Source organism: Glycine max, chromosome 8, assembly GCF_000004515.6.
Source record: "Glycine max cultivar Williams 82 chromosome 8, Glycine_max_v4.0, whole genome shotgun sequence".
Classification (NCBI taxonomy): domain Eukaryota; kingdom Viridiplantae; phylum Streptophyta; class Magnoliopsida; order Fabales; family Fabaceae; genus Glycine; species Glycine max.
Window position 1 is genome coordinate 46,120,664 of NC_038244.2, and position 16,346 is coordinate 46,137,009.

The following is a 16,346-nucleotide window of genomic DNA, read 5'->3' on the forward strand; positions in this document are numbered from 1 at the left end:
TCCTATGAAGACATAAAACTCCTTGTGTTTTGAAGTTTGTTATGAGAGGGCAAGCAAACTCCTAAGATCTTCCCAAGAAAAGTGATTTAACTTAGGAGCAACATGTAAATTCCAAACCTTCATTTAATCTACTTTTACTTTCAGGTGATCCGTTTGAATAATTACTAAATCCATGATATAATGATAAGTTGTGGTAACATAATATTTTTTCCATTTTTTTGAAAATATCCAAAGAAATTTATTAGAATTGGACAAATTTAGCAATGAGATTTTCTTTATTTCATAAATATCTTAATGGTTAATGAGGATACTTACACTAAATGTGTCATGCCCCATTGGAAGTAATATCGAAATTTGTGAATTGTCATGAGCTCTAAGTCAAGGTTGGTCCCAAATTCTAATATTACTTCCATTTCAATCATTCATTTTCTACCTTCATTTACTACACCAAACAAAACTTATATTATGCCCCACTTGAATTTTCAATAAATATTCATTTGAAAAATGTTGAAATTTAAAGATTTTAGAAAAAAATACTAATTTAAGATAAGTTTTTTTATTCAATTAAATTAACCAAATTCTTTAATTGTGATCGATTAATTATTTTTTTACTGTATTGATCAATAATGCAAATATTTTTTTATGCTATGATCAAAGGTGTAAAGATTTTATATATTATTATTATTATTATTAAATTACAAACTATCTTTTATAATAAATTTATTTACTTTTTAATAGTTGTCTTAAAATTCATATAAAAACTTATTTGTAATTGAATACATTTGCAAAAGAAATAATACATACTAAAAGTCTATTTCTATTTATCTCAAAATAATATTCCTCTAATTTAGTTAATCTTTTAGCATATGAATCTCCGTAACCCTTGGCGGCTCAATATTTCTCCCCATCTAATGAACTGTATTCCTCTCAATATTTTTTGAAGCACAAATTCTCTTGTCTCTCTTTCTTTCTCTGCCTCCAATCCCAATATTCTCTTCCCTTCTCTCCTTCATTTGCACCATTCAAAAGCCCGAAACATTCTTCTTCTTCTTCTTCTTCTTCAACAAACCAATAGCATAAACACGTGGCCTGACTCTTCAAAGCTCTACCATCTCTTGGGTACGCAGTTGTATTAAATATTTGGAGGGAGGGAGAATTTTGTCGTAGTGATCATACCGGCTTGAACAGATTGCCTTCGGTGGAGGCGTAGGATACCTGTGGTTTAAACCAAAAAAAAGAAGAAGAAGAAAGCTCTAGCCTCTCACGTTGAAACTCTCATGCCATTCTCTCTTCACTTACCCACCAATCACCCATCATGGAACCTTCCAAACCCCAAGCAACCAACACCCACTAAGCAAAACCTCATTTTTCGGCGATTCCCGGTCTTTTCCTCGCTCAGAACCTCCCTCGACTGCGTCTCCGATGGAGGCGTCGAGAAGGGCTCTTCTTCGAAGCCAATTCGGCTCCCATTCGTGGTGAGGAGCCCCGCCAGTGTCTCGAGATTCTTCTGGACCGGAAACTGCTTGCAGGTCGTGAGCGTCGACGGCGGCGGCAGTGCGGCTTCTGACGTGAGTTTTGATGATAGGTGGCTGAGGGCGTTTGGCTCTGTTGTGTGGGACTTCTTCATTCCGAGAGGAGTCACTGGGAACTATGTGGAGTATGTCAAATGGAAGCTTCTTCATCGTGTTTTCAGCTCCGCGCTTCAAGTGCTTGCCACTCAGGTATTTACTTTTTTCTAACACCTTGTTTGTTTATTGTTTGCAAAAACAGTTTTTTTTTTAATTTTATTTTATTAAAAGGATTAAAGGACACAACTTAGATATAGTTTGATAGGAGGAGATATAAAGTTGATCCAATGGTTAGGGAAATATGAAGGAGGAGGGAGGAGGAGATGTTGCGGGTTCAAGTCCTGTAATTTTTTCTTTCTTATTAGCAAATGTTAGTTTGTTATAATGTTAGTTTTTGTTAGCAGAGGAGATCAAACCCGCGACCTTTTCCTGCTCTTCTCTGATTGGAATTGATATAGTTTCATCTCGGCTATCGACAAACTTCGTTTACATATCTGTTAGGAATCTGAGGAGGGGAAAAGGAAGCGAACCATGGCTTGAGAGTAAAACTCAAAAGGAATCATATTGAATAGAACAAAGTAACTAACTCCTAACTGAATTGGAACTAGCACTTAACTAATTGCTTCTCTGTTAATTGATTTTTAACAACTTCACTAACATCCTGTTTAATATCAACACGGGAACTCTAATTCTGATTGAAGAACAACACTCAAATTACTTATGGACCTACATCTAAGTATTGTCCGTTTTTAGATTTTGTTTTGTCTCCTAAGCACATTTGAAAGTCTTTGTCCCATGAGCATATTTTTGTTTTCCAAAGTTTGTCTACTAGGCAATGGAATTGAGCATCGAGGAAAACAGAAGAAGAGAATGAGAAAACATTCTAGCTGTTTCTGTTTTTTTTGGTTTTTAAAATACTTGTTTTGGAAACAGTTTTCAAAATTTAATATAATTTGGATGAGAGATTGATTTTGCTGAGTAGTTTGAAATTATTTTAGAAAATAGATTTAAAACAAAAAGAAAGTGAGAAGAGAATTAAACAGGCCATGGGTTTGAAGTTGTTAAGTGACTGTTTGGTTTCATGCCATGTGGTGGGGTTGTTAAGGATTACTTTGAAAATTGATAATACCTTATATGTTCATTCATGTGGAAAAATTTAAACTTTGTTTATTAGTCTGTCTTAGTTGCCATGTGTTCTACACTTCTACCTATGCATACAATGAGGAGTGTGTGCTTGTGAGAGAGAGGGAGAGAGATTGTTATGTATCTTATTTGTGTGATGGATTTATTTGCTTTTAAAAAAATGCATGTGTGAGAGAGAGAGAGAGAGAGGGACAGAGTGAGTTAAACAGGGTTCTCTGTTTCCTTATCACATAATGAATGCGTCACACATTTTATCCTCATTTAAGTTGTGATGAAAGTTCTTCTAGGTCTCACTGTAGTGGTTTGTCTTGCATGAGAACTTACTGTGTTACAATGGATTGGTCTCAGGCAATGTTTACAGCCATGGGAGTTGGATTCTCCAATTCCCTTCCATCAGCTGCTGCCCTTAATTGGGTCTTAAAAGATGGTCTTGGACGACTAAGCAGATGCATATACACTGCTAGCCTAGCATCTGCTTTTGATACAAATTTAAAGGTATTTTAACTTTCATTTTTGAATGAATCTATTTTCGTTAAAAAGTCACCTGAACTTCTGAAGTATAACAATTTGAGGTGATGGTGGCAATTAATTTGAAACTGCAGTTTTTATATGCTAATCATATATGAAGAAATCTGATGAATTTTTCTTGTCATCTTTTCGGTACCTGCTGTACAAAGAGGGTTCGGTTCACTACATCTGTCCTTTTTGTTGCAAGCATTGGACTTGAGTTACTTACTCCTGCATTTCCTCGTTGCTTCCTGCTTCTTGCAACTATTGCCAATATTTCTAAACAAATAAGCCTGGCTTGTTACTTAGCGACTCGGGTAAGGATCAGACCTCTACAATATATAGTTCTCTATTAAATTGATTTTTTTTAAATGTCTCTTGTTTTGGAGCTGTTCTTTGTATGATATTATACTCTTAATGGAATTTCGTATATGAGGCAAAGTAATCTGCATGGTAGTTAATAAGATATAACCTATGTCGGTGCTGCACGTTAAGAGTTCATGTTTTTATCTTTGTATATGGGTTGGTGTTACCCCTTGTACCTCAATTAATATATCTATTATTTGCCGATTTAAAAAAAAAATCCGCATGGTAGTTGTTATGTAGTAAAATAATCTGTATAGCAGAAAAATAAAGAGAGCCGTGTTCTAGGTAGGCATTAAATTTATTTGACATCCTAATATGTTATATGAAATGATGTAACAATGCTGGTGTGAGGAGTTACAGAAGATTAGACAGAAATGTCCAATTCTTGCGCTGCCAATATAATAACTCTAATTATTTTGTTCCTTTTAATAACAACTTTTGTAAGTCTTGTAAGTATGCTTAAAATTCAGAGATTTGGTTGCTGTGTATGAATTATGATATTACTAATTACTATATTAGTAGATCTCACAGTCATTAATGTACTTTGTGCCAGTATTCTGGTTGCATGTTTGAATAAGAGCTTTTGTTTCACACGGATAGATGCTAGCCATAATTATGTAATACAAATATGTTATCAAGTATTTGAATGGGACCTCCAAAGCTGTCAGTTTTTCTTTAGACCTCTGGATTTCTGTTAGTAGACAACTTGTCATACTGATTGCTAGTTTCTTTGTTCTGTGACTTCTTAAACCATACCACCTTATATTCCATTTCAATAAAGCACAAAGTGCTTTCGATAGCATGAACTGCCCATCTTTTCTATTTGTTTATTGGTTGTGGATTTACCTTTTGCCCAACTAAATGTACAATAAGTTCATCAATAGAGGATGTGTCTTGCAAAAATTCTCTGCTTTTGTGTTGTGTATAGTGATTGATAACATCTTTTGACCCATGAATTTTGGTGTTTTCACTTTGTTTAAACAGTCAGCTGTTCATCAAAGTTTTGCAATAGGAGACAACCTTGGTGAAATTTCTGCTAAGGCACAGGTCAGCATGTGCATTTCTTTCTTTCTTTTTTCCATAATATGTATCTTGAATGCATTATTTTCTGATTTTTTTTATATGTTTGTTTCAGATTCAAACAGTGTGCTTTGACATCCTTGGTCTTATGCTTGCTGCACTTGTTAATCTGTGGATAGAGAACCATCGAAGGTTGTTATCTATCTCCATTAATTAAATATTCTTTATATATGTGTATATACACATACACACACATTAATTAGATGTTCTTCTTGTTCGTTAGATGTATAATACTATAGGTTGGCTAAGCTGTGGAACTAAGACCTTATCTTTAACAAGAAAAACAAAAGCTTTACACGATGTTACATAGCCAGTTTGACTTGTGTTGGTGTATGATATATTTTTCTAGTTTCTTTGCATAAATAAATTGGCTTATCTTTTAACTTGTGTTATTTCCTGGCTTGCAAGACAACAAGCAGGTCTCCATTACTTTATTTATCCCTTTTTTGCTGCTATGGACCTTTTTGGGATTTATCAAGGACTAAAGACTGTCCATCTGCAAACCTTGACTAAGGTAGGTTTTCTAGTGGCTTGAAATATTAAATTGTGTAGATTAAATTTTTTCTAATTTATAATCTAGGACAAACTAATTTGTTTTCTTCGTTTAATATTAAAAATGTAAAGTGTGATGGGATTCCGGATGTCTCCACTTTTAGACAAGTGCAAAGAATCAAGTTTTAGATTTGCTATCATTACTGACACATTAAAGGAAAGATTTTATTATTATCATATGTTGGTTTAGTCTTTTTCTGTTTCTGTATGTCCTTTTTATTTGTTCATTTTACCCCTCCACTTGTATATTTTGTCTTATAAAAACATCCATTTTTTAAACTGTTTTTTGTTGTATGACATTAGACTTTTGTCGAGAGTATTTATTTATTGTCTTGTTGGTGTGTTATTGTTTTAGGATAGGCTTGAAATTATTCTGAGCACTTGGATTGAGTGTGGATATGTGCCATCCCCTGCAGAGGTGAGCGAGAAAGAAGGAATTAACTTTCTGGGAGTGAAAGGTGATATGCTGCTGACTCTTCTATTTCTGTTCAATACTGTCCAAGTCCTGTTCTTCAGTAGTGAGCTTATAGTCAACTAATACGGTTCGATACAGGTAAAAGCTTGTGGCCAATTAGAATAGGGTGCCTAAATCCCAAGGACCAAGTACCCAAGTGGTCAATGAAGACAATACAATGTATAACAGATGAGGATTATTACTTTGTGTGCGCTGAGATCTTCGATGGATTAAGAAGAACCGGAAAGGTGAGCATTATTCTGAGAGTATCCGGGGGGCCTATTCTTCCTCTTAACATCCTATAAAGTAGTGTTTTCTAACTGTTCGTATTTGCTTGTCTCTTATGGTGGTAAACCCTCTAGCCGTCTATCCTTCTTTCCATACGTGAAGGAGCCAAAGCAGTACATATAATCATGGGTTTGCTGCAGGTAGCATAACCACTCTTCATAGTGTATTTTCGACTATTTTATGATTAATGCACCGTTACTGGTAGCTAATTGAATTTGGATCCTCTCTGGTTATGAGAAAGACAAACAATTACAGTATGACCCACAATTGTTTATGTTGGGTCCGTTAAACTTGCTTTTGTATCTTTTACTTTCATAACATAAATGCTAGCAAAACACTCTTTAACACTTTCTAGTTTCTACTGTTAACTGAAATTTATTGGAAATCACAAAATTGTGGATTTCACTTATTGGAAATTTATTGTAATTTTCAATAAATTTTAATCAATAGTAGAGTCAGTTTGTGTTAGAAAGAATGTATTAGAAAGTGTGTTGCTAGCACTTCTCTAACATAAAAGGATCCAAATTCAACTAATTAATTTGGTTTAAGCTGGAATAGAATACTCTCCATTTACTTTGGGAGGTAAAAACTCCGACCTGAAACCAGTTTTGCTCATTTTAATGATATATTTTGATATGACACTTTAAAAACAAAATCCTATGTTCAGGCTTGCTACATCAGAAAGGCTCTACTCTTGAACAGTACTAGGTGGGAGATTATTATAGAGGAAAGCCATGCATCAGACTCAACAATGGAGGATTGGTCTGTAATTGTTGAGGATGCCAAGAGATCTACAGAAAGGGATATGTCTAATTTGATTGAACAAATGGTGGGAAAGGGTTGGATGGTGAAGAACATTCTATTGTCAACACAAGAGCAGACTCGATACAGTTTTGTATGTGATTAATGATAGTTTTCAAAATTTGGCTGGCTCCTTTATTCAATGGGAGTGTTTGGGGATACGATACCATTCATTTTGAAGATTAGACTAAAGAATAAGGTAAAAAATGTGTTGTATATTCATAACTTTCATTATAACCAAAAAATATATTCATAAATCATAATTAATCTTCTGCTGGAGGGTGTTTTTAAGCCCATACACTGATTATGTAATGAGTACCTGAATTGTATTATTATACATTTACACAGAAAAAAGGGCTATGCTCTTCTTTTCTTATTGTTTATGTAACTTGTATTATCTGTGTACGCGATTTCCAGTGCACACAATGGTTATAGGGTAGAGTTCATCTATATCTGTTGCACCATTGCCAATTACTCCTCAATGAAACCTCAAATTTTATGATGATTTCCGTGTCACGACCAAAATAGCAATAGTTGGCAACCAAAGATTCAATTGAAAGTGAAAACTAATGTTATTATAAGAAAATAAATTAGGTAATTTAAAAAATTAGTAAACAAATTAAAATTAAAATTAGATAATTTGTTTATAAATATAAGAAAAGTAACTGGTTAAATAAAGTATATTTTTTGTATGATTTAGTTAATTTTTTTTTTATAATTTCATAGTTTATAAAAAATAAATTAAAAGTTAATATTTAAAAAATTGTAGGTAACTTTAATGAAATAATATTTTTTAAATTCAAACATATCCAAGTGTTATCTAATATGTTATTTGGTGTGCACTGAACATTAAATATAATTAAAGTTCTTATTTATCCTAATTTGAGTATATTAACATTCAACACAAAAAATTTTGGACTATGAAATTATTAGTTACTTTATTTTTTAAAAATTTAATTTAAGGATATTATCATATTTTATCATTTATTTTTTTTAAATAATTTTTTTATTTCCTATTTTTTTCCCACGATTATCTCTTATATATACAAAATTTTATTTTTATTTTTTAAGTTAAATGATAAAGTATGATAATATTCTTAAATTAAATTTTGAAAACCAAAAATATTTCTTAGTCCAATTTTTTTTGTATTGAATACAAATACACACAGCTATGGTGGATAGCATTTTCCTTTTAAAAAAATAGTTAGCAAATTAAAATTAGATAATTTGTTTATAATTATAAGAAAAGTAACTAATTTAATTAAATAAAGTATATTTTTGTATAATTTAGTTAATTTTTTTTAATGATTTTCATAATTTATAAAATAAATTATAAGTTAAATTTTAGAAAATTATAGATAATTTTAGTGAACTATCTTTTTTTTTTAAATTCAAACATATTCAATTGTTGTCTAATTTATTATTAAACGTTAAATATAATTAAAGTTCTTACCTTATCATATTTTTATTCTACCGTATATCTTGCATGAGTTTATTTAAACTTAAAAGAAATAATTTTAAAACAAAACACTTTAATTTTTTTAAAAAAATAGATAAAATTTACATCTTAATAAACTAAAGAACTATTTAATTTAAATAAAAATAATCTAGGCAAACCATAAAAAAAGAAAATTTCTTATTTTATTAAAAAAAAACACTTAATACTCCCAAAAGCGATCGATAATGACGTAATGCCAAATGCGTTACAATGAACCAATGACGGTTTACCAATATGCATTTAAGAAAAAATTCAAATAAAAACAGAGAATAGAATAAAATATAAATTGATGGCCAAAACACGCGGATATGAAATTAGCGAGCGGTGGTAGGTTCTAGAAAGTCCTGGGGGCTTACGGAAAGGTAAAATATATTAGGACTTACCCTCCAAAGATTTGTCTTCCTTGTTGCAGAAGAACCGTGCTTTCTAATCTTGTAATTTTCTGCGTTGCTTCGTGGTTAATTCTTCGTGTAAGTTCTCTCTTTCCCTGTAGGGGTTTTTCAGGGTTCATTGTTGTGTGCGTTATCAATTGATTCTGATTTTCTTGAAGAGTTTTTTTTTTTTTTGGTTCCTTAAGATAGAATTTGGGGTGCCAATTTTGTGTTGGATCTATAAATGTTTGAAAGTTTGAATTTTGGAGTTGGGTTACAAGTGTGGGGGGTCAAATTGTGAAAATTTCGAGGCGTCTTTTTTTTTTTTGGAAAGGGTCATTGCGTTTTGTGTTGCTTGTGGATGTGGATGTTGAATTGTTGTTTCGTTTATTTATTTTTATGAAATATTTTCTTATTCAGTTGTTCCATGTTGAGATATTATTCTGTTTGACAATGTTTAGTTTTTGTTTGGAGGCCTACTTTATGGGAGATTGGAATAATTTGGGCGAGGTTTTATTTTCAAATTTCGTCTGTTGTTATTTTGCACACAAAAATATGATTATGCATGATGAGGAATGCTAGTGGCACTCTCTGCTCTCTTCTGAAGACTCTTTCTTTCTTTGATTGGTTAGAATTTATTGGAAATTGGTAGGTTTCGTTTTTTATTTTGGCAAGAAGCAAAACCTACCAAAATTGGTAATTTCCAATAAATACTAAACAATCATAGGGAGAGTCTTCAAAAGAGAATGTCAGATAGAGTGCCACTAACATTTCTCATGATAACAAATGGTGGATGTACTTGCTTTCTGGTAGGATACTATTCTCGTAATTTTGTGGTTTTTGTTACATGTTTAGTTCATAAGGGTGTTTCTCTTTTATGGTTGTTTTGGTAGGATTCTTACCGAGTTTCACTGTTTCAGGTTCTTGTGATCTTTCTGTTGGAGTATTTACAACACTCCTTTGTAAGTTTAACTAAAGAGGCTAATTAATTTTCAATTGGACCACAGCAGATGGCTGAGGTATGTGGTACTAATGATGTTTGCCAAGTGTCTTTTTTGTAGATAATTTTCTATTTAACATCTTGGTACTACTTTGCAATTGTTTTGACATTTATCATTTCATTTGATATTTGATCTTAGGAGGGTCACAGGGTTACTCTAAATGTTTATGACTTGAGCCAAGGTCTTGCACGGCAGCTTTCAATGTCCTTTTTGGGGAAAGCTATTGAAGGCATATGGTGAGTGCTTCTCTATATTGTTGGTCTGGGGCAAAAGGGTTTTTGGCTGATGCCATTGCTTGTTGTATTCCAAATGAAAATGGATTTGTTTTGGGGGGAAGTTATACATGTTTGTTGAAATATCAATGCGGTGATCTGTGTATATGTAGTGTCTATTTTAATTATTGGATTTCTATAGAAATAGATATGAATCAAAACATGATAATGCCTGAAACTTGGGTTTGCCACTTTTTTCCTCTTTGCATTTTTTAATGTACATGCTAATATCTAATGTCTTACGAGTGCTATTCTTTTGTTGGAATGTGGAAAGATTATATTTGTGTACTTTGTACCTCAGGCACACAGGAGTTGTTGTTTATGGTAATGAGTATTACTTTGGTGGGGGTATTCAACACTCTCCTGCTGGATCAACTCCATATGGAACTCCACTAAGAGTGGTAGACTTAGGTGTGACACATGTTCCCAAGGATGTCTTTGAAATGTATTTGCAGGAAATCAGTCCGCAGTACCTGCCTGAAACATATAGTCTGCTTACTCATAATTGCAACAACTTCAGCAATGAGGTTGCTCAATTTTTGGTTGGTGCGTCCATTCCTGAATATATTCTCCAGCTGCCCAATGAAGTCATGAGCAGCCCAATGGGAGCTCTTATATGTGAGTTATTGCATTTCCATGTCACTTACCTGCATCTACATTATTGCATATTTTTCATTTTCACCCTTTGTTCATTTTCATTCATCTTTAACAAACTATAGAGAGTTTTAAGCAGAATCTTATTTAGAGTGATCTTTCTTCATTTATGTTCATGTGCGTATTAATCTTACCACTTTTCATTTTGCAGTGCCTATGATACAGAATCTTGAGACAACACTGAAATCTGGTGGAGTTCCTCAAGTACCACAATTCAAGCCTGCAACTACTCTGAATGTTTCAGCTAACACCCAAAAGAACTCAAGTACCTCCAACTCATCCAGTGAGAATGGGGTGAGCAGAGAGGTGAACAAGGAAGTGAAGGGCAAAGATGAAAACTCTAAGGCAGCACCTTCTGCAAACACAACAGGGCAACCACAAAAGCCATCACTAAATGGGGTCACAGCAGACCCTCTTGGAGATGCACGCAACAAGGTTCAAGATGAGATTCTCAAAGAGTTTGCTGCAATTATGGCAAGTGGGACAATGCGTGCTAGTGAGGCTGCAGCTCTAGCCACTAAAAGAGTCATGCAAAGATACGGCCATACTACTGCTGTGTCTCAGAATTAGCTACTTTTCTTCATCAGAAAACGATTTGTGGGTCTAAAACCTCTACTTACTATCACTGCAATAATTGCGGTGTTTCATATCATTGGTTATTATTTGAACCGGGAAAAACATGATCAACTTGTAGCACCTATTCTATGAGTTTACTTAATGGTTTCAAGTTAATGTGCATGTCGGATGAAATGCTGATTAAGGGAATCATTTCACCACATTTTCTGAATATAACTATTGGATTATAATGTTTTTAAGCAGGCTCTTTTCATGTAGCAGAATAGAAGTATATAAAGTGGTTTTAGTGGTAGCTTTAATCCAGCTTTAGATAAGATATTCGTGAAGTATTTCTAGAAGAAAAATTGAAAAGGGTTGTTTTTGTAAGTTAATAACTTTAATAAATTATTAAATAAAATATTAATTATTTTTATGCTTAGTTTTTTAAATAAATTAAATAGTTGGGTAACTTAATAAATAAAAAGTGGGGCAAATATATGAAACAAATCAAAGTAAGTCAACATGTTCATACAAAATGTCAAGATGAAATAATACAAAGATAAAAAAGATGAAATATTACAAAGTGAACATGAGATGCAAAATAATAGAACATGCTCATATTTACCAACAAATGCTTATATTCATATTTACCGACGGATGCTTACCGATAGATTTTAACAGTTGAAAGTCAGTCTGTAAATATGTGAGTGCTAATGTGCACTACATGGAGGAATAAGTTTCAGTGCTCTCAGTAACCATTCTTGGATCAAACATGGACTTAAGTTCCTTATTAATCCTCTCAAATAAATCCTTAATCACAAAAAGGGAAAGTACTATGCTTTATGAAGCACTCAAAATTGGATTGTATGCTATCTCTATGGAGATGCACATGTACTGTTAGAGGGACTCTCTACTGGGTGCTTGATGTATGATGCGAAATGTGGTGAAATCACTCCAAGTATTCATATATTTCACACATAAGCCTAAAGCAAAAGTGCTCCTTCAGTTATAGTGTCGACAATGTGATCAAGATACTAACTAAATAGGCACATGCTCGGTGATGACACGCGGGTGACTGAGGAATGGAGCTAAAATGGTTCAATCACTATTCAATCAAAGTTAAATCATTGTACCAATACATTTATCAAGTGTTTTAAAAGTTGAACCGATAATTGACTTGATTATGATAATGAAAAAATGAGTTAATGATTGAATTAGTAGGTTATTTATTGAATTACATGAGTCAATATATGTTGTTCTTTTAATTTAGAAATATTATAGTTGGAGTAAAAATCATTACTATGTTAGTACGTCCGCGCAAACACATCTAGAGAAGGAAGTGTTGTTTTGTGGTAGTTTTTAAACATCATTATGTTAAAAATATGCCCCTTGTACCGTACGACATTCGGAACCGACCCACCCATTCGCTTGCGTGTTCGGTCGCCCCGAGGATTCGTTTTCAACGCGTTTTGACTTTTATCCCAAAACAAAAAATAAAATAAAATAAATTAAAAAGATAATCAACATTGCGCGCATGCTTCACACCGAATATGGAAAATCAATTTCTACGAATCTTGGGTTTTCTTTTTCCGATTAACCATCATGGATTCTCATACAGGTACATCCTAATGTGCTAATCGCTTGTGTCAAATTGTGATCTTTCCCCTTTCAAATATTGCTTCATTTTATCATTATTTATCTAAATGTGTGTGTTTAATCCAATTTCTGGCCTTTTGTTGCTTTTAGGTGATATTTCGCTAGAATTCCAAATGGGTATTGATAATTTTCCCATTAGGTAGGGTTTTGCTTTCTGAGTAATCTAGATTTTGGAGTTTGGGTTTGGGGGATACATAGACATGGGTTCAAAAGATGAGAATAGTAAAGCATGGAAATGGGGTTTGGGTTTGGTATACATATTTGCCGTGGCAACAATTTGGATAGCTGCTAGCTTTGTAGTGCAGTCTGTTGTAGAAGCTGGTGTGTCACCATTCCTTGTTACTTACATCTGCAATTCTTTATTTGTGGTGTTGATTCCAATTGTTGAGATTGGGAGGTATTTGGAGGATTCTTATGGGAGTTTATGGTTTTGGAGGAGTGAGAAGAGTAATCCACATTCGAAAGGAAGGGTAGGCGAGTCAGAGAAGGCCATCCTTCTCAAAGATAATGATGCTGGGAATGAAGCTAGTGAATCCTTGGTTCTTGAAGAGGTTGATGTTATTCAAGAAAGGAACAATGGTTCTGAATTGCTTCCAGCAGATAAGGTGGTAGGGGTATCGGCTGATCAAGTTAATGTGATTGAAAATATCAGTAATCACCTTGATGAGAAAGGGCGGTGGAGTCGGTGCAGAGTGGCCAAAGTTAGTCTTTTGATCTGCCCATTTTGGTTTTTAGCTCAACTCACTTTTAACCTGTCATTGAAGTATACTACAGTCACAGTAAGTAAATTTGGATTTAATTAACCTCTGGAATTTTAAGTTCTGTTTCACTTAATTTTTTGGTTTTGATTACTTCCTTCTTTTTATGTGATATGCAGTCAAACACAATCTTAAGCAGTGCATCCAGTCTTTTTACCTTCCTGGTATCCCTAGCATTCTTGGGCGAGAGGTTTACTTGGTTAAAGCTTTTCAGTGTTCTTCTTTGTATGGCAGGAACAATAATTGTAAGTCTAGGTGATTCGCAATCTGGTTTAGCAACAGTTGCATCGAATCCTCTTCTTGGAGACATTTTTGCACTTGCTTCCGCAGGATTATATGCAGTTTATATAACTCTTATTCGCAAGAAATTACCTGATGATGATGGAAAAAGTGGTGAAGCCAGTACAGCTCAGTTTCTTGGATTTCTTGGGCTTTTCAATGTTTTGATTTTTCTTCCAGTTGCCCTCATACTGCATTTTACCAAGAAGGAATCTTTTAGTACACTAACCTGGAAGCAGCTTGGTCTGATAATTGGTAAAGGTCAGTATTCACTGTTTCTTACATTTTGTTTTGAATTTTAGAATGTAAGGTTCTAAGTGAAATAACCTTTATAACTTCAATAATGTGTTAGTTCGAATGATAGAGTATAGAGGTTCACAATTGGGGCTAGAAGTTTCACTGATAATAGATGACTAAATGGTTGAAGTTAAAAGCCTAAAATCATGAATGATATTAATGAATTTCCATTTGTGACTCGAAACAATAGTTACCACTTACATGCAAGAAAACAAAACGGCTTGCAAAATGTGAAAAATAGCTGTATTGAAAACTTGCTAGGGAGAGTTCTGTCACCTAAGTGGGTCTACCTTTGCTTGAACCATATTAGTTGGACACACAATGTTGTGTTCAAATACCAGGGTCCTAGACCTAAAAATAGGATTCTATGATAATGAAGCAAATTATTAATAATGTCAATTATTGTGGGTAATGTGAACCCATGTCAAAGCTTAGAGTGGAAAACTTGAATTTACCATGTTATGACCCAACTATAAGAAAGCACATGGAAGGCGAACCCTGGTGCAATGGTAAGGTTGCTGTCAAGTGACCTGCTAATCATGGTTTAAAATCCTAGAAACAACCTGTCCACTTGTGGAGTTAAGGATGCATATATCCACCCTTTCTAGATCCCATTATGTGGGAACCTTGTGCACTGTGGATCGGCACGTTTTACTTGTGAGAAACCACATCATTTTAAGCATTTTTAGGGAGTTGGAAATAAACTAATGTGAAATTGGATTAAACTCATTTTGAGGATGGCCTAGTCCATGAGGTTCCTACCATTGTGGGATCTAGGAAGTGTCAACATAAACACAACCTTACCTGTAAATAGAGATAGGAAACAGTGGGAAGGAAAAAAGAAATTGCTAAATTCTTTTTATTGTTCCTAATTTTTGTTTGGCAAGGCTTAATTAGATTTTCTCAAGAAATGCTTTTCATTTCCTAGTTTATTGGAGATATTGTATGTCTTTAGTATTTGTCAAGAAGACCTAGACACAAAAGCACCTTCATTAGCTAAATACATATATTACAGAATATGGTTATAGAGATTATGTTAAATTTCCATAAAATAATAAATCTATTAACCTGTATTAGAATTGTCAAACTTAAAAACAGAACTACGCATTATTACTTCACTTTTGACATTCATAGTGAAGTGATGAGAAGCTAGAAAGTCATTTGCATTATTATATTTTTGCTTATTGAGTTTCCTATTTTATGGTAGATGTGGAAAATAAATCTGCATTTACTCCTCAAACTTTAAAGAGTTGTATATTTTTCCTACATTTAAACTTTACATGTAACAAATGTCCAGTACTTCACTTCCTCTAAGACAACTGATATTTTATTGCTTTCAACAATTCCTTTTTACTCATGGATCTTGTATTGGTACTATAGTTGATGACTTTCCTTTTCTATTTGACATGTACATTTCATAATGTATGGATTTTTTCCTATTCAAAACTAGGATTGCTGGATAATGTGCTGAGTGATTACTTGTGGGCCAAGGCTGTTCTTCTCACATCTACCACAGTAGCCACAGCTGGTCTTACAATTCAGGTCCCATTGGCTGCCATTGTGGATACCTTGACTGGCAATGCTCCGCGCTTTATGGATTACCTTGGAGCGATAGCTGTCATGATTGGCTTCACTGGAATCAACATTCCTTCTGATACTTTTAGCAAATCCACAGAAACTACTGTGGCATTGGAAAATGAGAACTTGAATACAAGGACTGAAGAGCTTACTTTGTCTATAAGCCAAGATTCAGTTGCCATATCATAGCATTGTACATTACATTCACTTCACGGTTTAGTTGACGGGTGGTCTTTTTGTAACCATGCCAGATTAGTTGCAAAATCTGAAATGTACTACTATACCAGACAGGAAAATAGAAAAGGTAGAACAACGGAAGATGGTTCACTAGACGAACACATGAGAGATTGCGCCTGGTCAGACATGTAAATTGCCATGTAGTTCAGCAAATTATTACTTGGTTGAGATTTTCATTGATGGTTTGAGTGCCTTAGTGGACGACCCCTTAAGAAAGGGTTCTCCCATGTACCACATGTAATGATAAGTATGGGATTCTATTGATTTTGAGATACTTTGTAAATGTTTAGTTCTATCTCTTAAACTTGATTAAAAGGTTTCAAGTCATAGTCTTTCATTTCATAATATTATATCAAATGTCTTATATACAACAATTTGTTTACCCGAAAAAAATCAATTTGAATTGTCTTATGTAATCCTCTGTTAAACAG

General features: G+C 33.6%; 3 protein-coding genes across 3 annotated transcripts; all 3 read left to right on the plus strand.

Moving 5' to 3' along the window:
- The first annotated feature begins 864 nt into the window (after nt 1–864).
- Nucleotides 865–7,135, plus strand: LOC100783222 (protein root UVB sensitive 4). The gene is made up of 10 exons (XM_014779508.3): nt 865–1,721; nt 3,060–3,206; nt 3,389–3,535; nt 4,569–4,631; nt 4,720–4,796; nt 5,073–5,178; nt 5,572–5,674; nt 5,770–5,918; nt 6,033–6,098; nt 6,626–7,135. Exons 1-10 carry the CDS (start codon nt 1,278–1,280, stop codon nt 6,863–6,865), a joined length of 1,542 nt encoding a protein of 513 aa, XP_014634994.1. The 5' UTR covers nt 865–1,277; the 3' UTR covers nt 6,866–7,135.
- Nucleotides 7,136–8,527: 1,392 nt separating this feature from the next.
- On the plus strand, nt 8,528–11,287 carry LOC100787486 (desumoylating isopeptidase 1). The gene is made up of 5 exons (XM_003532248.5): nt 8,528–8,727; nt 9,549–9,647; nt 9,768–9,865; nt 10,203–10,519; nt 10,707–11,287. Exons 2-5 carry the CDS (start codon nt 9,639–9,641, stop codon nt 11,123–11,125), a joined length of 843 nt encoding a protein of 280 aa, XP_003532296.1. The 5' UTR covers nt 8,528–8,727; nt 9,549–9,638; the 3' UTR covers nt 11,126–11,287.
- Nucleotides 11,288–12,638: 1,351 nt separating this feature from the next.
- On the plus strand, nt 12,639–16,224 carry LOC100788015 (DMT superfamily protein). The gene is made up of 4 exons (NM_001255136.2): nt 12,639–12,728; nt 12,857–13,545; nt 13,644–14,064; nt 15,551–16,224. The coding sequence occupies exons 2-4, from the start codon at nt 12,967–12,969 to the stop codon at nt 15,865–15,867; spliced, it is 1,317 nt and encodes a 438-aa protein (NP_001242065.2). The 5' UTR covers nt 12,639–12,728; nt 12,857–12,966; the 3' UTR covers nt 15,868–16,224.
- Nucleotides 16,225–16,346: the final 122 nt, after the last annotated feature.

Bases quoted from the DNA above. Each gene is read 5' to 3' on its own strand.
- LOC100783222 (XM_014779508.3), top strand. From the start codon at position 1,278: ATGCCATTCTCTCTTCACTTACCCACCAATCACCCATCATGGAACCTT. The intron at 3,536-4,568 runs GTAAGGATCAGA...TTGTTTAAACAG, and splicing joins CTTGTTACTTAGCGACTCGG to TCAGCTGTTCATCAAAGTTT. The intron at 4,797-5,072 runs GTTGTTATCTAT...CTGGCTTGCAAG, and splicing joins TGGATAGAGAACCATCGAAG to ACAACAAGCAGGTCTCCATT.
- LOC100787486 (XM_003532248.5), top strand. The intron at 9,866-10,202 runs GTGAGTGCTTCT...TTTGTACCTCAG, and splicing joins AAAGCTATTGAAGGCATATG to GCACACAGGAGTTGTTGTTT. The intron at 10,520-10,706 runs GTGAGTTATTGC...TTCATTTTGCAG, and splicing joins CCCAATGGGAGCTCTTATAT to TGCCTATGATACAGAATCTT.
- LOC100788015 (NM_001255136.2), top strand. From the start codon at position 12,967: ATGGGTTCAAAAGATGAGAATAGTAAAGCATGGAAATGGGGTTTGGGT. The intron at 13,546-13,643 runs GTAAGTAAATTT...TGTGATATGCAG, and splicing joins TGAAGTATACTACAGTCACA to TCAAACACAATCTTAAGCAG. The intron at 14,065-15,550 runs GTCAGTATTCAC...ATTCAAAACTAG, and splicing joins TGGTCTGATAATTGGTAAAG to GATTGCTGGATAATGTGCTG.